The following is a 20,241-nucleotide window of genomic DNA, read 5'->3' on the forward strand; positions in this document are numbered from 1 at the left end:
TTATATATTTCTTGCTACTCTCCATGTGGCTGACAGTCTGATCATGTTATGATCTTTGTACAGATCAGCAATATGCATTGTTAGTCTGAAAATCCAAGTATTAATTGCTGCAGTGCGTACAGTTTAAATTAAAATAGTTTTACTGCACAAAATTCAGTATAACTACTAATAACTGCATTCTACGTTGACGATTTTAAAGATACAACGAAGTTACTTGTATTCCAAATTAATCTTCTTAAATCCAGCTTTCCTACTACACACAAATATTTGCCTTACCACTCCAAAAGCTCAAGTCAGATACTTATCAGACTGTTGGAAGATTAACCACATGGTCTGTGTACTGTTTCAAAGGTTTGCATAATGGCAAAAATTTCATGGGCATTCTGCTTGCTTCCAGCAATGTTTCCTGACAAATCTTACTCTTGATTCCAAGAGTGTAGATTCCCAGTTCAAAGCAAGCATTATATGTATCTTGAGCACTGGGACCTCAGATCAGTCCTCAGACTTAACTGTAGAGTCTTGTATTTATAAGCTGACTCTCCAACTTTTAGCTTGGCTATATCAGAGATTCTACTGTGTTAAGATAGACCTTTTGTTTTCAAGGTTACTTTTTAAAATTTTAATTTAAAAAAAAGCCTTCACCCTGCATGCACAAAATTGTAATTGAATTCTGATTAAAAGAAATGTTCCCTCCAAGCCAATTGTGCTGAGTGAAGTCTAAACTGCTTGGACACTGAAACACACAACCCATATGACCCTATAATTAATTTGAGATTGACTTTCTTCCTTAGCTGTCATTTATTTCTCAAGTGGCTTGAGTCATAATCAATTTTAGAAGCCAGAATTCTCCTTTCAGAAAATCCTGTCTGCTCAAGTTACCCAAAATAAACAGTTTTGCTGTATCCAATTTACATCACAGTGGATTGACAAGTTTTTACTTGGCACATGACTACAATGCAATAATGTATGTGGCACTCTGGGCTGCATTTTCATATAACTTTCACATGAATCATCTTTCAATAAAGATGATTTTCTTGAAATAGTACACAGTCCAATGAGAGGAAGGACCAAACTGAACCTTGTATTGGCTCATGAGCGTGGCCATGTGACTGACATTTCAGTGGGAGAGCATTTTGGAAACAATGATCACAACTCCTTAGTTTCTAAGATAGCTATGAATAAGTATAAGTTAAGATGTGGATTCAGAATTGGCTTGGCCATAGAAGGCAGTGGGTAGTCGTTGAAGGATGTTTTTCTGGCTGGAGGCCTGTGACGAGTGTTGTTCTACAGGGATCTGTACTGGGACCTCTGCTGTTTGTGATAGATAGAAATGACTCGGATGAAAATGTAGATGTGTGGGTTAGTAAGTTTGCGGACAACATTGATGGAGTTGTGGATAATGTAAAAGGTTGTCAAAGGGTACAGCAAGATATAGATCAGTTTCAGATATGGGTGGAGAAATGGCAGAGGGAGTTTAATCTGGGTAAGTGTGAGGTGCTAAGCTTTGGAAGTTCAAATGTTAAGGAAAAGTATACTGTAAATGACAGGACCATAAGCAGCATTTAATGTACAGACAGATCTTGGGGTTCAAGTCTGTAGCTCCCTGAAACATGGCACAGAAGTAGATAGGGTGGTAAAGAAGGCGTATGGCATGTTTTCCTTTATTGGTCAGGGAATTGAGTTACAAGAGTTAGGAGTCATGTTGCAGCTTTATAAGAATTTTGTTAGGCCACACTTGGAGTACTGCATTCAATCTTGGTTGCCACTTTACAGAAAGGATATGGAGACTCTGAAGATGCTGCTGCCTGGATTTGAAGGTATAAGCTATAAGGAGAAGCTAGAATAATTCGGGTTGTTTTCTCTGGAATGGTGGAAACCAAGAGGTGACTTGATAGGAGTCTATAAAATTGAGATGCCTAGATAGAGTTGATGTCAGAATCTTTTTCCCAGAGTTGAAGTGTCTAACACTAATACATTTAAGGTGACAGGGGGAAAGTTCAAAGGAAACGTAAGGGGCAAGTTTGTTACACAGTGGTAGGAATCTGGAACGCTCTGCCAGGAGTGGTGGTGGAGGCAAATACAGCAGAGGTGTTTAAGGGACATTTAGATACGCACATGGATATGCAAGAATTGGAGGGGTATGGACCAAGGACCGGCAGAAGGGATTAGTTTAAGTTGGTGTCACATTTGGCACAACATTGTGGGCTGAAGGGCCCATTCCTGTGTCGTCCTGTTCTATGTTCTATAACAATTAGTTCCTCATTCTTTGAGTAATATAATCATAAGAGGCATGTTCTTGTAGAATGTAGCATTTCTATTGTACAGAAGTTTTTTTTTAATGGGAATAGTAACAGTTTATAGTGATGTAATTCATCAAAGTACTCTGATAGATAACTCTGTATGCAAAGCAAACATGATAAGGTTGACGTCTGTTTTGAATTGTTTAAAGTTTTTGCAGATACACTCAAAAAACCCATGTTCCCATTTAGATTTTTAAAAATCTTAGCTGCAAGGCATTAACTGCACTCACCTTTAATCTTTTTTCAATGAAAATGATTTAGTATAGGAAAGAGCTTATGGGACAGAGCCTGAATGCTTACAGCAATTCTAGCTGTCATTGTGCCCCCCATTTGGTTTGTCTACGAAATCAAATTAAAAGGATATAACTGGAGTGTGATTGTAGCAGAGAAGATATTATTTCAATGATTTACTTTAATGTAAAGTGAATCATCTTCACTGTTTTTAAGTTAGAGCATCCTCAACAAATTTGCCAGAGCAGTCGAATGAACAAATCTTTTATTTTCTCTCTGGAGAACAAGTGATGTGTAGTTTGAGTAGGTGGAGATTATAAAGCAAGGGATTTTCCCACACAAGGCATGAATTAGCAAACAAAATGACTTGGTATTCATAACATTGTTTGGCATTACGATTCTTCTGTATATAATTCAGAAAGGATCAATTAGTCATGCTTGCAGTATTTCAAATACACAAAAGAATAACAGACAGAGTAGTATTGATGTAAAAATGATTGAGCGAATTCAATTGTTGTTGGAAACAAATTGTGATTCTCAGAGTGTATTTGGTTTTGTACCCAGCATGTGGTTTGAACCAGTGTTCATATGAAGCTTTCTCGGTACCACTAGAAGTCAACTACCTCGCATCCAGTAATGTGGGCAGTGAAATTAATTCTGTCATTCAGGTCACAGAGCCAAACTTGCATTCTGATGGTGTACTCTCACACATAAGGGGTTAACTTGTCCTTCTTCCATCACTGGTGACACTAACAAAACTCATTCCAGTATGCTGCCAATACTGGCTGTGGGACTGTTTATAGCTGTAAAATTTCAGGAGTATTTAATCATTTAGAATCGAACATTTGACTATTTGATTGACCCTAAAGTCAGCCCACTGGACACAATTGATTTTTTTTTTTGCTCGAGCTTCAATATGAAAGGATAACAAACTTCAAGTTCCCAATGTACTGATCAGTGCTGACAATGCCTCTCAAGATAGTCTGAAGCAATATTTCCTCTAAGCTGTGTAGCCCACAATGAGTTGAAAGTTCCCACCTGGATCACCCCTCGAGGTTACTGCGTATGTACGACCATGCAAAATCTAACATTTGCAGGTTCTGGGCATTTGCAAGAATCAGTTGTGCACAACAAAGAAGTAAAGGGCGCACTTAGTCTCAAAGACATTACTAAGCCCTTGTCAGGGCCTTCCGAGTGCTACGTTGTCTTGATGTTCAGAGCTACACATGACTCATAGGGCCATGATATATAGATTTTAATGTTTGTTCAGAGTGTGTCATGGAAAGGGTGTGGATATTTGTCCTGAAAGATTGGGTATTTTTAGGTTGATTCCCCACAGCAAGAAAACTTCAGTTATGTATTTACTTTAGGTAGTCGAAATTTCTTCTGATCACAGCTCGAAAAACCACTTTTCTTGAAATCCACTCCCAAAGCACCTGTGATGACTGAGGTGGCAAAATCCTGTATTTTCCTTTGTCCCTTTTAGATCAAAGTGGACTGGGGAGTATTTTGAAAGAGGATCATTGTTTCATGATTTTGACATTTGGTTCCAAGAAATTCCCTTGTAATTGGAGGTTACCATAGGGATGAACTGTTAAGTAGAAGAGGGTAAACGGAGATTATTGTAGTTGTTTTTATTTTCAGTCTGTCTTTTTTGCAGGCAGTTCAGAAATCTAGGAATTCAGGTGAGGAAAAGCTAGCAAAGTTCTCTGTATGGAACAATATTTCTATTTGGCAGTATTTGAACTGTTCCTGATTGAAGCAGGTCTCTGAGAATAGTGCAGAAATTGTTACTGCGTGTTATACATTTGAAAGGAGCAGGGAGATGAGGAGCAAAGGATTGTGGATTGGACACAATACAAGATTGTCAGAGGTTACCAGTTTAGGTTTGGAATGGGGATTCTGTGTCGTTAGGATTGTTGTGACCCAAATGAGATGATTTGCTCATCTGCACTTTTGTTAGTGGTTACACTGGGAATTTGACCTGAAATATGGTTGCTGGAGAATACAAATCAAGGGCCAAAAAGATAAAGTAGAAAGGGAGAGGTCCCACATAGCAGAGGCTGCACTGCTGACCCTGGTAGAGTGCTCATATGGCTCATTTATTTGGAATTAGTACTTGTAACTCGGTGAGGTGTACATTTGAATCAACAATTTAAAATTAAATTTATCTCTTTGCAGTTTCCTTTTTGCTTTTAAAAGAAATGCTTGAGTTGTTGGCTTTGGTTGGTTTCTTATGGTAAAAGTTTCCACGGAGTGAAACCTTGGCCAGTGTTTTTTATCCAATGCCACTTTGGGGATTCTTTTCAACGGTTGACCTCTAGGAGATCATAACACACCCTTCACTCTGCAACCAGACTTCAAGCTAGCCTCAACAAAGCCATGGCAAGAGCAATGTTTCAGTTGCTGTCACTAAACCCCTACTATGGAAATCTGTATGGACGGATGAGCAATATTTTTGGTGTTACGTGGTTCAGGTGATGTAAATTCTGGGTAAGGCAGCTCATGTAGGGTGGAGCTCTGGGTCTTTTGAGAAATAGTCTGGAAATAACAAACTTTAAGCATGGATTTCAATGGTAATTCACATGTCAGTGACAGAATAGCTTTGGATAGCCTTAACGGCAGAAATAGTATAGGAACGATCAATTACACAGTCTGTGTTATTATTTCCTGAAATTCTGAGGCAAAAATAATGATTTTTGTCATTGGCCTAATGGAGGCTGGTGGTTGGATTCAAAGTGTCTCACTCAACAATGAAATTCCAAGTTAGTAACATATAGAAAGTGGACCCCAATTTTGAAATGTACAACTGTGATTTGTAACTTGGGACATTGAAGGGATCAAGTCATCCAGATGTGTATTTATATCTGAGAAGATCTTGTGTGTCTCTTGTTGTATTTCACGACATATAAGCCCTTGACATGTTTTGAGTCTTTGTTTACATCCATGTTATGAAGAACAGTTTGAAGCCATCATAGATTCTAATTTATGTAAAGCATGGGCAAATGCTGTTGTCGCTGTTTCTATCTGAAGTTCTGAGAGTCATGGTGTTTAGAGCACAGGTGGAGGGCCTTCAGCTCATTGTGTCTCCACTGGTCATCAAGCATCTATTTAATCTAATCCCATTTTCTAGGACTTGGCCTGCAGCCTTGTATGCTATGGCATTACAAGTCTTCATTCAAATAATTCTCAAGTTTTGAGAGCTCCCACCTTTACCATCCTTTTTAGAGAGGGAGTTCCAGACACCCACAACTCTGAAAAGATTTTTCCTCAACTACTTTCTGAAAGCCCTACTCCTACTCTGTGCCCCTCTACTAAGAGAGTTATTGACCTTTCTACAAAGAGGAAATGTTTCTCTTTATCTACCCTGTCAGCAAGAACTTTCAAAAATTTCAGTTGGATTCCCCCTTCAGCCTGCTCTGCTGTGAGGGTAAACAAAACCCAGCCTATCTAGTTTTAGTCTAGAGCTGAATTGCCCGCAGCCTAGGCAACAACCTGGTGAATCTAGTATCAGAGATAATGGGAACTGCAGATGCTGGAGATTTCCAAGATAATAAAATGTGAGGCTGGATGAACACAGCAGGCCAAGCAGCATCTCAGGAGCACAAAAGCTGACGTTTCGGGCCTAGACCCTTCATCAGAGAGGGGGATGGGGGGAGGGAACTGGAATAAATAGGGAGAGAGGGGGAGGCGGACCGAAGATGGAGAGTAAAGAAGATAGGTGGAGAGGGTGTAGGTGGGGAGGTAGGGAGGGGATAGGTCAGTCCAGGGAAGACGGACAGGTCAAGGAGGTGGGATGAGGTTAGTAGGTAGCTGGGGGTGCGGCTTGGGGTGGGAGGAAGGGATGGGTGAGAGGAAGAACCGGTTAGGGAGGCAGAGACAGGTTGGACTGGTTTTGGGATGCAGTGGGTGGGGGTGAAGAGCTGGGCTGGTTGTGTGGTGCAGTGGGGGGAGGGGATGAACTGGGCTGGTTTGGGGATGCAGTAGGGGAAGGGGAGATTTTGAAACTGGTGAAGTCCACATTGATACAACATAAAATTCTGGAAGTGCTCAACCGGTCAGGCAACCTTTGTGGAGAGAGTGAAACAGATTAAGTATTTCATGTCAATGTCCCTTTGTTAGAACTTTCTCAAAGTATTGTCTTTTTTTTTAAATGTACTGACCATATTCATTTCCCTGTTGTGTTTTCTTTTTGCTTGCCTCAAGGGATTTCCTGTGAGATAGTTGATAAGACGTCTGGATGGCAACATTTCTGGATGGGACTTGCTGAATGAATCAGTAGGCCAGATCACTTTTGTAGGTGAACAGGAGGATAGATCACCTCAGGATTTGAAGAGTTAGGGGAAACAACAGTTTGTCAGGATAGCAGACCATGCTAGTAGCTTTGTTTCTGTTGAAGAGTTTGGACACTTAAGTTGTCTGATTTAGAATATTTGACTGATCTTTCATCACCTAAATACACCGTCAGTATGAGTTAAATATTACATCCATCCATAACGCAGTGGTACTGTTAGGTTAGTTCTTATCAAGTCCTGCCAAACTGAAACAAGAAATCCCAACCTTAATAAAATATATTGGAAATACAAGCATTGGTTGAAAAACTTCGACTGGGTCCTCCAAGACCTAAAGAGGCTGTTCAGTTCAGTCATGACCACATTTTGGTCCAGTTCTTGTTGACAGTCTCAGTCCAAACAGACGACAAAAGCTGAATTCCAGAGGGGAAGTTAGAGTCCTTGACATAAATGGTATTTGACCAAGGAGAGCAGTTAAAATTGAGAACCATGGGAGAAAATTGTCCACCGGTTAGAGTCTAAGGAAGATGGGTTTAGTTGGTGGTAATCAGTATTGTCTGTCTAGTTCCTCTGTATATTGTCCTAGTCCAGCCATCCTTACCTCCTTCAATAACCTTTATCTGTCATTTAGTCAGAAGCAGAAGTTTCACTGATGATTGGAACTGAAAACCGTGCATTCACAACTTCTACGAGAATGAAGCAATCCACATACAGCAACACTTAGACAACATTTCAGGCTTTGACCCATAATTGACAAAGGCCATCTCCAACCAGTCATTCCCAGCAAGTGATTCACTCCCCTTCAGTCTGAATTTGGAATAAACCAGCATTTCAGGTGAAAACCCCGTGGTCACCTTGGAGTCTCTTTGGTGCCCAAAGAAATCATTGAAAATTATCCTCTGTCTTTAATAAAGAGGGGTGTTTACCAATAAGGTTGAAATGCTAAATGAGTGGCTGACTCTCTGGTAGCAATAAAACACTGTCCCTTCATCATTCATAGATTCATAAATTCAGAGTCATAGAATACAGAAACAGACCCTTTGGTCCAACCAATCCATGCCAAACATAATCCCAAACTAAACTAGTCCCACCAGCCTGTACCTGCCCCATATCTCTCCAAACCTTTCCTGTTCATCTACTTATCCAAGTGTCTTTTAAACATTGTAATTGTACCCACTTCTACCACTTCCTCAGGAAGTTCATTTCACATTTGAACCACTCTCTTCACATTCACCCTTCATTTTCTTTTTTAAATCTCTTTCCTCTGACCTTAAATATGTGTCCCTGAGTCTTGAAAACCTCATCATAGGCAAAAGACACCTACCACCAACCCAATCTATTATCCCTTGTTGTTTTATAAACCTCGATAAGGTCACCTTAAATCACTCCAGTAGAAAAAAAGTCACAGCCGATCCAGCCTTTTCTTTAATATATAACTCAAACCTTCCATACCCAGCAACATCCTAGTAAAACTCTTTTGAACCCTTTCCACTTTAATAATATCCTTCCTATAATTGGGCGACCAGAGCTAGACAGCATTCCAGAAGGTGCCTAGGCAATGTCCTTAACCTTCCCAACTCCTATACTCAAAGGACTGAGCACTGAAGGCAGGCATGCTAAATGCCTTGTTAACCACCCTGTCTATATGTGACCCAAACTTCAAAGAATTATGTACCTGAACCCCTAGGTCCTTCTGTTCTACAATACTACTCAAGGCCCTACCATTAATTGTACAAGTCCTAGTCCTGTTGGTTGTACCAAAGTACAATACCTTGTATTTATCCAGATTGAGCTCCATCTGCCACCTTTTAGCTCATTGGCCTGTTTGATCAAGGTCCCTTTGTAATTTTAGATAACGACCACCACCACTGTCAGTATGACACCAATTTTGTTGTGGTCCACAAATTTATTTACCACGCCTTTTCTATTAATGATTTGAATGAGAATAAAATGCCAAGTAATAGGAACACTTCAGTATTAAAAAGATAGGTACAAAACTGAACACTTGGGAGATGAAGTAACGACAGAGGCCCAAGTCACCCCTTATTTACATGTGTGCAGTACATCGGCTTTGACCAGCCACCTCAGAGCCAGCCTCTAGAATGAGGAGACACCATGAATCTCCTGTTTATATCTGTCAGCCAGAGCTCCCTGATTTGGGTTGCTAACCCGGGCTAATCAAGAATCTTACAGTCAATGGACCTGCCCCCCCCCCCCCCCCCCCCCTCCCAATCATTACAGGAAACATTGTGAGGAGATAGAGGTAAGAAGGAGTGGGAAGACTGAGGATGTTGAGAGTAGAGGGGAGAGAGGAAGGGAGGATATGTAGCCATGTGCCATATTGGAAAGATATTAGTGTGTGTGTTTACAGGTACAGGGAGAATGACTAGCAGAGTGAAAGAAAACAACTTATTTTTGCACATTAAAATATAATGATCTTTAGAAATAAAGGACAACAATATGGTTAAAATATCAGATTCGATTGAACTCTGAATGGAAATGCATTTGAGGTTGATTATGGAGTCACAGAGGGACAGAAGGGGCAGCAATGTAGTCATATGTCAAGGACAAATAGAACATGAAATAAATTGAAACCTGTGGGAGGAAGTAAGGTGCATTTTAAAAAAAGAAACACTTTGGATAGAGAACAAGGTCAACACAAGAAGGACAACAGTATGAAGCTGGATGAACACAGCAGGCCAAGCAGCATCTTAGGAGCACAAAAGCTGACATTTCAGGCCTAGACCCTTCATCAGAAAAGGGATCGTCATCAGAAGGATGACTGCTTCGTGAAGAGAGAATTTCTGACAAATGGGAAAGCAGTTTGAATCAGAAATTTCAGCTGTCCAAATTACATTGGCTTTGTCAATTGTTTGTTTGACATTAGTGTTGCTAAATTAATGCATGCCTGTTTCATGATTCAAGTGTGTCAGAGAAGCCATGAGAGCCAGTGTTAATCTTAGTCTCATACTCTTAAATAGGGCAGAAAATTTTAAGTAAAGCACCTTCTTTCTGACTCTCATCCAGATGGCTAATTCTGCTCTGTGTAGGTGCAGATGGACCCTCACAGGCTCCAATCTTGAAAGATGTTGACCCAAGAGCATTTTAGCTGTGAGAGCTTGGACATGTGCAACTTGCTGAAGCTACAGGCACTGTACCCTTAGAGTGCTATGAAAATGGAGACAATTTGTAGTTGCACAGAGGTACACACGTGGATAGGTTGTAGAGTGTTTGATTGATAAAAGAAAAATACTGCAGATGCTGAAAATCTGAAACAAACACCGTGCTGGAGAAATTCAAGTCAGGCAGCATCTGTGGAAAGAGAAAGAATTAACGTTCAGGGTTTGCTATAACTCTGAAGAAGAGTCCAGCATCTTCTGTGTGTATTAGAATGGTAAGTTTGTTGTATTTTTAAGCTGTGTAAATATTATTTCCTTGCATCATTTTCCCCTGATATCTGCCTTTGGTCACTAGGCGAGTGGACAAACAAGACAAGTGGAAATGTGATGAACCGTAGGAGCCTGGGAAGCACTGAGGAGCAGAGAGACCTTGGTGTGCATGCACACCGGTCCATTAAGGTATCAGGACAGGTGAATAAAGTGGTTAAGAAGGCATATGGGATGCCTGTCTATTTTAGCCGAGTCATGAAGTTTAAAAACACAGAAGCCGTGCTAGCATTGCTTAAAGATTGGTTAGGCTATAGCTAGAATGTTGTGTACTGTTCTGAAATCTGCATTTTAGGAGGGATGTGATAACATTGGAGAGGATGCAGAGGTGATTTACCAGGATGGTGCCTGGGCTGGAGAGTTTGAGTGGTGAAAAGAGATTGTACAGAATGGGGTTGTTCTCCTTAAAGCAGAGGGGGTTGAAAGGGGATATAATTGAGGTGCATAAAATTGAGGGGCTTAGGAAGGTCAGACAGGAAGAAACTTTCCCCTAATGGAGGGATAAATGACCAGGAAGTATAGATTTAAGGTTAAGGCAGGAAGTTTCGAGGAGATGGGAGGAAATTTTTTTTTCACCCAGAAGATTATAGGAATCTGAAATTCTCTGCCAGTAAAAGTAGTAGAGGCAGAAACCTTCATCGCAATTAAGATGTATTTAGAGAATGTTGTTACTTACCTCTGGAACACACGGGACCTGAGCCCAGGCCTCCTGGCTCAAAAGTAGGGGCACTTCACTGTGCCACAAAAGCCCTCAGATCACTAAAATTGTAAGAAATAGGAACAGGAATAGCCCCTTGAACTTGTTTTACCATTCACTAGGATTATCACTAATTGAACACTACATGTATCCACTTTCCTGCTCTTTACCCATAACTCTTATTCTCCTATTAATCAAAATCTATTTCTGCCTTAAATGTACCCAAAGACATTGCCCCCACAGCTCTTGGAGGCAAGATGCCACAACCCACTAAGGGATTGAATTCCTCCTCCTATCAGTCTTAAATTGACATCCCTTTATTCTAAGACTTCGCCCTTTTGGGCCTAGACTCTTCCAACAGGGGAAATATCCTCTCAGCCTTTACCCATAGCCCCTTAAGAATTCTAAATGTTTCAAGAGATCACCTCTCATTTTTCTAAACTACAGTGAGTAGAGTCCTGACCTCTTTAGCTTTTGTTCATTAGATTAACCGTACATACCAGAGATATACTAGTGAACCTTCTCTGAACTGCCTCCGGGTAAAATGATATCTTTGCATACAGGGATTAAAAATGCTCACCGTACTCCGGCACCTTGTAAGTCCCTACTCTTGTACTCTAATCCCTCAGAATAAAGGCCAAAATTCCATTAGCCTTCCTGACTGCCTGGTGCACCTGTGTGCTAACTTTGTTTCATGTAAAAGTACCCCAAGACCCTTTTCAGCTTTCTGCACTTAATCTCCATTTTAAATAAATAACTTGTTTTCCATTCCAAAATGAAGAGCTTTGCATTTTCTCACATTATACTCCATTTACCAACGTTTTTCCCCACTGACTTAATCTATCGCTATCTCTCCATAAATTGTTCATACCCCACTTGCAATCTGCCTTTCCACCTATTTTTGTGGAGGGAAAGGACCTAAGGCCCACTGTTAGGAGTATCACTATTTCTAAATTATGTTGATTTTGTGAATCCAAGATGTCAATGAATATTTGCTAAACTTGCAGAATTTTAAATTTGAAGAAAGCTGTGGAATCCCTGGAAGATAGCCCTGAAATTACAAAATGAGTTAAACTGGAATGTTTGTGGCAGACAGTGGTAGATGAAATCCAGAAATGTCAGATGTAGAGTATTGAAAATGGCAAGCACGTGGTAAAAATATTCTACAAATTCCATGGAAATAAATAAGCCTGAAGCTGTAGAGACATGATGACTTGGGTCTTCAAAGATGTGATGCTCAAGACATCCAGCTGAGCCAATTCACAGAGCCAGTCAACAAGCCAGAAGAATGTTAGGAATAGAGTAAGAGTTTAAGGAATCTCTGGCCAAGCTATGTCTCGAGTGCTATATCAGGTTCTAGTCACTAAGGAAAATAGGATACCTTCAAGTGCTGGAGGAAGTGCAGGAAAAGGCTAATGAGGTTAATTCAGAGTGTCCTAGTCCCATGGAAAAGTTAAGACTTGGACTTGTGATTTTGTTTTTTGGAAAAAGTGGTGTGTGGCAGGAAATCCTAGTAAGTTAACATTACAATTGTAATCCTCTTCAATTCAATTTTAAATCAATCAGTGGGTAATACAAGGAAGCAGATGGTGATGTAGTGGCATTATAAATGGATTAGTAATCCATAGGCCCAGGCTTTTAGTCGAGAGACATGGGTTCAAGACCCACCATGAAATTTTTATAAGTTAGTATAGAATTGAAAGCTAGTTTCAGTAATAGTGACTATGACAACTAACATTGATAATTGATTTCTTTTAAAGGCCCATCTGATTATCTTTCCTAAAGGGCAATAGTGAATTTGCCACCCTTACCAAAATTTGGCCTGAATGTGATTTCAGACCCACAGCAATCTGGTTGTTTTTTTTTTTTAACAGCCTTATGGAATAGCCTACATGGCCACTTGGTTCAGAAACTAGGATGGGTAACAAATTTTGGCCTTGCCAGTGATGCCCACACAGCCTGAAAACACAAAGGAAAAATGTGACTCAGGATCAAATGAACAGAAGGTTCAAAATTACAGTCAGTAAGGATAATTTATCCCTCACTTGAGGGGTACTCAGTGCTTGGAATGAACTTCTATTAAGTTTGAGGGTATAGAACACATAGAATCCATCAAATAAATAATCATTGCCTTAGCACAGTGGGTGGAAATAACCTCATTGCTAAAGGGTTGGAGTTGGATAATAGGAAATCCTTGTTACAAATGTACAAGATGTTGGTGGTTCCTTACCTGGGGTACAGTGTACAGTTTTGGTTTACATTCTCTCTCGTTTTCCTGCCATTGTGCAGGCTCCTGAGGTTCTTGCATGGCTGTTCCTCCCAGAAGTGGAAGTCAATGCCTCTACCAACCAATGGATGTGTGTGAATCCTCCAAGCAACTGTACACCTTCAAGGGAACACTGGTTTTGGTTCTTCTATTCAAGAAAGGAAATACTGCATTCACAATTCAAAAGAGATTCACTAGGCTGATTCCTGGGATGAAGGGGTTGACTTGTCAAGAACGGCTAAACAGATCAAACCTGTAGTCATTAGAGCTTAGACAAATGAGTGGTGGTGATGATGAAACATTAAAGATTCTGTGAGGACTTGACACAGTAGATAAAGAAAAGATGTTTTCACTAGTGGGAAAATCTTGAACTAGGGGACATAATGACTAAATAATGGGGTCATTAGTTTAAAACTGAGATGTGAAGAAAATTTCTTGTCCTGCAGGGTTGGTGAATGCCTGGAATTCTGTACTCCAGAGTTGTGAAGGCTCCATTGCTGGAGATGAGTTAAGAGCTGTGAGGAATGGGCACAAACCGTCAGTCAGACCTGAGACAGATCTTGTGGAATGAAGGGCAAGGTTTTGAGGGCCTGCATGGCCTACTATGGACTGTTTCTTATGTTCTAACACTTGAGGACTCTCAGCTGCATCTTAGAGTCATAATCATTGCAGCATAGATAAAGATAGCCTATATAGATAGCCTACCGTGTCTATACCAAGTAACAAAAACCAAGCTATACCAAGAGATAGTAGGAGCTGCCGATGCTGGAGTCTGCGATAACAAGGTGTACAGCTGGATGAACACAGCAGGCCAGGCAGCATCAGAGAAGCAGGAAAGCTGATGTTTTAGGTCTGGACCCTTCTGCTGAACCCTGCTGTATGCCTTGTCATCCCAAGCTATACTATTTCCATTTACCTGCATTTGGACCATAGCCTACAATGTCCTGACATTTTAAGTGTTCATCCAAGTGCTTCTTAACTGTTGCAAGAGTATCTTCCTCCATCACTACCCCCTCAAACAACATATTTCTAATTTCCACCACCTTCTGAGTGAAAATAGTTTTCTGCCAGTCCCCTTCTAAACCACTTACTCCCAACCTTAAACTTGTACCCTCTTGTTTTATGCATGTCTGCCTTGGGGGAAAGATTGCCATTGTCTACCCATTCTGTACCTCTGAGTCATACCAAGCAGAAAATATCCTTCAGCCTCTTCAGTCTGCACTAACATATCCACCACCAAAGGTGTGCTAATCTGAATTTCCTGCACTCGTCATGCTCTCGCTGAGACCTTTGATCCCAAGCAACTTGGTGAATATCCTCTGCACTCCTGTGCAACCAGACCTGCACACAACATTCCGTCTGTGGCCCAACCAATGCTCTATAAAGTTGCAATAAGACTTTCCTGCTCCTATATTCTACGCCCCAGCTAATGAAGGCAAGCCTCCCATATGCCGCCTTCACCATCTATCTACTTGTTCTGACACCTTTAGGGATCTATGGGCTTGTTCACCAAGTGTTTGTTCCCCTGTACTCCCCAGGGACCTACAATTCATTATGTATATTCTTCCCATGCTGGGACACTCAAAATGCATTATCTAATACTTCAGGATTAAATTACATCTGCTATTGTTCTGTTCCATTTACCAACGGATCGATCTCGGACTGGAGCCTGAAACCATCTTTCTCACTATCAATAACATCTTCCATTATCCTTTCTGTACTGGTACTCTTCCTCCCTTTTTACACACACAAACATGGGTATAAACGCTTGTAATTGGTCATGTGTTATTATTTACTAACCCTCAAATGATGATAGAAGTCCTTTCTCTTAATTAAGACAGCCTTGTAATTGGCTCCTTTAATTTTGCACACGAGCCACATTTTAGTGGCAATGTAATAATGCTCTGTGATGAAAGAAATGTAAAATCTCAGTGACTAATCAAAGGGGAGGATGGAGGAGCTGATTCCCACACCCTACCCCCATATCTGGACGTAACAGGAGTTATAACAATCTGAGAAACAAGAAACACTTTGCAGTTTTCAAATCAAAAATACCTTGAAGAAAAACATCCAGGGGAGATATGGCCTGCCCAATTTTAATTTCCCTGTGGTACAGCTGAGTTATGAATAATGGTTTACTATTGGGACTTGTGCTTAGTTGATGAGTGGAATTTTTGAGTTAACAGGCAACCTAGCTCATGGGTAAAGACGCCTTGACATCTTACTGAAGCCAAACTTGTTAGTGATATACACAGTCCAAAAATTTACTTTCTGTCATTTAGCATGAACTTCATCCTGTAATAGACTTGCTAATGCCATGAGGAGCTGAAATATAGTGGAGCCTCCAAAAAGTAAAAGCAGCCCCTGAAAATCAAAAGATAGCCCTCAAGAAAATTGTTTCAAACTCTGCTTCATGGATCTGTGACTAAACACAAGGAACATACATTTTAGTGGATCATCAAATTGTAACAATCATCTAATTAAAATAGGTCATCAAAAAGAGATCCAGTTTTTAAGCCATTAACTCCTTTCCTGGGTTTTTGGCTTAATCAGATTCTGCCAGTTTACAAAAGTTGTTTATTTCTCATATCATTATTCGTTTGTTTGTTTCATTTTATGTTGAGAGAATTCCATACCTTGAATGCAGATGAACAGAGAGGGCAACTGAATTCAATGAAAAGTTTTCAGGTATTGAGAGTGCAATATTTTGTCTGGGGTTGTAATTGGATTTTTTTTACTTGAGATAATCTCACAATACATCATTTTCTTATTTAACATATCAAGAATTGAATTATTACTTTTTCACTATTAATCTGCATACCAATAATTTATCTCTGCAAGAATGGTGTTCCTTTTAGTTCAGTGGTTTTGCATCGTATAGAAATTTGTGCTTGAGGTATTCAATGGGCAGTTTAGGGTTGCCATACATTGAGATTGAGAGACCAAACAGATCTTCCAGAAATGCTGAGTGACAAAGCAATTTTACAGCTTCATCAACTTTAACTTTTAAAGTATTATCTTGCCTTCCACAAGGGGCCTCCCAAAAATAATGATTTAGTCCAGTATCTGATTGTAGTTTGCAAGAAGACAGTTCAGGGGACTTGCTGGGTTCCTACATTTCTCCAGCCAGATAATTTGCTTGTCAAAGCACATGGGGGCGGAAGTATTTGACACATAAGACAAAAGTTTCCTCTGGAGTCTTTGACCTATTTGAACTCCAAGGAAAATGTGTGAACTTTTTCAGTGAAATACAGTAAGAATGTTCTGTGGTCTAACCAATGCATTGAAGTATGTGCCATATAATTAATATTTCTGGTTTAATTTTCACAGAACACAATTTGGTGGAACATTCAGAATATACTGGTTGCTGGACATATTGCCATAATGAATTTTAATTTTTAAATTGTAGAATGAGAAATTATTTTAATTTCAAATTTTGTTTTAATAGTTTTTTTAATCTTTATATATTTATTGAAAAGCTACTCTGTGTCTGATTATTATAGATGCTGTTAAATCAACCAATCCCTCCAGCAATGTCAGTACTGAGGTACCTCTTTCTGTACAGCCTTCTGTACGGCCAGCAGTTTCCATGGGCTCTCTACCTCCCCCCTATCAACCGATCAGTGTGCGACATCTGGAATCATTATCTAGTCAGGAAGATCCACAGGATTATCTATGGTTAGCCAACTGTGAAAGCAAAAAGCCTGAACCTGCCAGGTAAGATGAGTGCATGGGAAGAATTTCAGCATTATTTATGAATGCCATCACACTTCTTAAGACAGACAGTTCTTAATTTGTTTCTCCAAACTGCTATTCATTTGAAATAGATATGCAAGTTTCACTTTTTGTCTGTGGTTATTGAATGCTTTAACTTCTAAATGGCTACTTATTTTTGGAGGTTCAGTGTTGAATTTTCAGCTGATCTGGGCATTAAGAGCTAGTTGAGCTATTGAGTCAAGATCTTGCATTTTGAAAACAATACAATGATGTTTGTTTGTTTGCTTCTTTCATGCTTGATCCATGCAGCTTTTCAGAAATATTGAATGTTAGTGTCTATACATATAGAAAGAAATTATAGACGTCCATCGTTCGTGTACTGCTGTTGTTTAATTTAAGCAAACTTGTGTGAGGTAATGACCAATTTGACAGAGTTGAACATATGGGAATGGTGATTACATGGTCACTAGATGAGGAAATGAGGTGAAATTATCTTTGGTCTGCTTCTATTCAGCTTTTGGATCTTAGAATTTATTACTCTCATTCGATCACTTTGCAAAAATTTCTCACTTTTATGTTGATTACCTGATTTTCTTAATTCAATCTTTAATCCCTTATTTCTCATCAAACTTTTAAATGTGTATTCTTTTTTAAATGATTATTATCACTACCTAACTATTTACTGGAGTCATGTTGTCATGGAAACTGAAGCTTTTTAAAGTACTTTGCTATAAATCTACCTGTCCAGCAGTACAAACCAAAGCAATTTTTTCTTCAAACCTATCAGTCAAAGATGCTGGATATCTCCAGATATAAAAGAAAACAACTGTGATGTTGCAAATCTGAAGCAAGAACAGAAAATGCTGAAGAAATCAGCAGATTTGTCAGAATGTGTAGAGAAAACAGTTAAAACTGAGACCAGCGACCCTACAGAACCAAAAGCAGCCAGAAAAGGGTGGTATTTATGCTGATGGTGTCGTCTGGGGTGGGAAGGAGTGAGTAGAGTGCATGGAAATGGTGCTAGGAGAGAAATAGAAGTAAGTGTTGAGTCCTGAAGGTTGTAAGGATGGGAGACTAAATACAGTCTAGGTGACTGCTTTGCTTTGTGGACTGCCTAAGTTCAGTCTGTGAAAACGACCACTGAGTTTCCAATCGCCTACCTTGTTAACACTCCTCTCTGTGGCTGTGGCAATACTTTCAGCCTCAGGCCTGCTGCAGTGCTCCATTTGAGGCTCAATGCAAGCTGGAGGAACAACACCACCTTGTCTTCCACTTAGGTATCTCACAGCCTTCAGTGTTTAACATCGAGTTTAAAATACAGATGGTTGAATTCAAAATATAGATGGAGTGTGAGAAGGTTAAATCCAGTACCTATGACCTTTGCTTAAACAAAGGAGACTATGAAGGAATGAGGAAGGAGTTAGCTAAGGTAGAATAGGAGCAAAAACTTTATGATGTGTCAATTGAGGAACTGTGGAGGATTTTCAAAATGATTTTTCACAGTGCTCAGCAGAAGTATATTCCAGTGGTAAAGAACTGTGTAGGAAAAGAGAGCCAGCCAGCCAGCCAGCCATGGATATCTGAGGAAATAAAGGAAAGTATCAGATTGGAAAAAAAACATACAAAAAAAGCAAAGAGTAGTGGGAAACTAGTAGACTGGGAAATCTTTAAAGGCCAACAGAAAGCCACAAAAAAAGTTATAATGAAAAATAAGAGAGATCATGAGAGTAAACTAGCTCAGAATATAAAAACAGGCAGCAAAAGTTTCTATAGATATGTAAATCGTAAGAGTGGCGAAGGTAAACATTGGCCCTTTAGAGGATGAGAAGGCCAATTTAATAACTGGGAATGAGACATTAAACAGTTATTTCATGTCGGCCTTCACAGTCGAAGATACAAATAACATGCCAAAAACAAATGGCAAGAAGGTTATAACAGGTGAGGACCTAGAAACTATATCATCACTAAGGAGGCAGTGCTGGGCAAGTTAATGGGGATAAAGGTAGAGCAATCTCCTGGCACTGATGAATGCATCCCAAGTTACTAAAAGAGGTGATGGTGGAAAATAGAAAATGCATTAGTAATTATTTACCAAAATTCATTGGACTTGGGTGGTTCCCACAGATTGGAAAACAGCCAATGTGACGCCACTGTTTAAAAAAGGAAGTAGACAAAAAGCAGGTAACTATAGGCCAGTTAGCTTAACTTCGGTAGTGAGGAAAATGCTTGAATCTATCATTTAAGGAAGAAATAGCAAGACATCTGGATACAAGTTGTCCCATTGGGAACACCCGACATGGGTTCATGAAGGGCAGGTCATGTTTAACTAATTTGGTGGAATTTTTTGAGGACATCATTTGCATGGTGGACAATGGGGAACCTGTGGATATGGTGTATCTGGATTTCCAGAAGGCATTTGACAAGGTGCCACACCAAAGGCTGCTACATAAGATAAAGTTGCACTGTATTACAGATAATGTATTGGCATGGGTAGAGCATTGGTTGACCAGTAGAAAGCAAAGAGTAGGGGTAAATGGGTGTTTTTCTGGTTGGCGGTCAGTGGCTAGTGGTGTCCCTCAGGGATCAGTATTAGGACCGCAATTGTTTACAATTTACATAGATGATTTGGAGTTGGGGACTAAATGTGGTGTGTCAAAATTTGCAGATGACACCAAGGTGACTGACAGAGAAAGTGTGCAGAAGACACTGAAAGTCTGCAGAGGGATATAGATAGTCTGATTAGTCAAAGGTCTGGCAGATGGAGTACAATGTTGATAAGTGTGAGGTCATCCACTTTGGTAGGAATAACAGCAAAATGGACAATGTTTTAAATGGTAAAAAACTGCAGCACGCTGCTGTGCAAAGGGACTTGGGTGTTCTTGTGCATGAATCGCTAAAAGTAGGATTGCTGGTGCAGCAGGTAATTAAAAAGGCAAATGGAATTTTGTCTGCCATTGCTCGAGGGATGGAGTTTAAAAACAGGGAGGCTATGCTGCAGCTGTATAGGGTCCTGGTGAGGCTACACCTGGAGTATACTGTGTGCAGTTTTGGTCTCCTTACTTGAGGAGAGATATACTAGCACTGGAGGGGATGCAGAGGAGATTCACTCAGTTGATTCTAGAGTTGAGAGGTTTGGATTATAAGTAGAAACTGAGTAGACTGGGATTATACTCATTGGAATTCAGAATAATGAGGGGAGATCTTATAGAAATATATAAGATTATGAAGGGAACAGATAAAATGGAGGCAGGGAGGTTGTTTCCACTAGCAGGTGAAACTAGGACTAGAGGGC

General features: G+C 40.0%; 1 protein-coding gene across 9 annotated transcripts in view; it reads left to right on the top strand.

Moving 5' to 3' along the window:
- Positions 1-20,241, top strand: part of gab1 (GRB2-associated binding protein 1) — a 215,251-nt gene that overhangs the window by 151,226 nt on the left and 43,784 nt on the right. For all 9 annotated transcript variants that reach the window (XM_048548000.2, XM_048548314.2, XM_059642919.1 and 6 more), the window contains one exon: positions 16,736-16,949. In XM_048548000.2, the coding sequence (XP_048403957.1) occupies positions 16,736-16,949 (214 nt within the window). The remainder of the gene's footprint in view (positions 1-16,735; positions 16,950-20,241) is intronic.

The sequence above is a fragment of the Stegostoma tigrinum genome, chromosome 1 (assembly GCF_030684315.1).
Source record: "Stegostoma tigrinum isolate sSteTig4 chromosome 1, sSteTig4.hap1, whole genome shotgun sequence".
Classification (NCBI taxonomy): domain Eukaryota; kingdom Metazoa; phylum Chordata; class Chondrichthyes; order Orectolobiformes; family Stegostomatidae; genus Stegostoma; species Stegostoma tigrinum.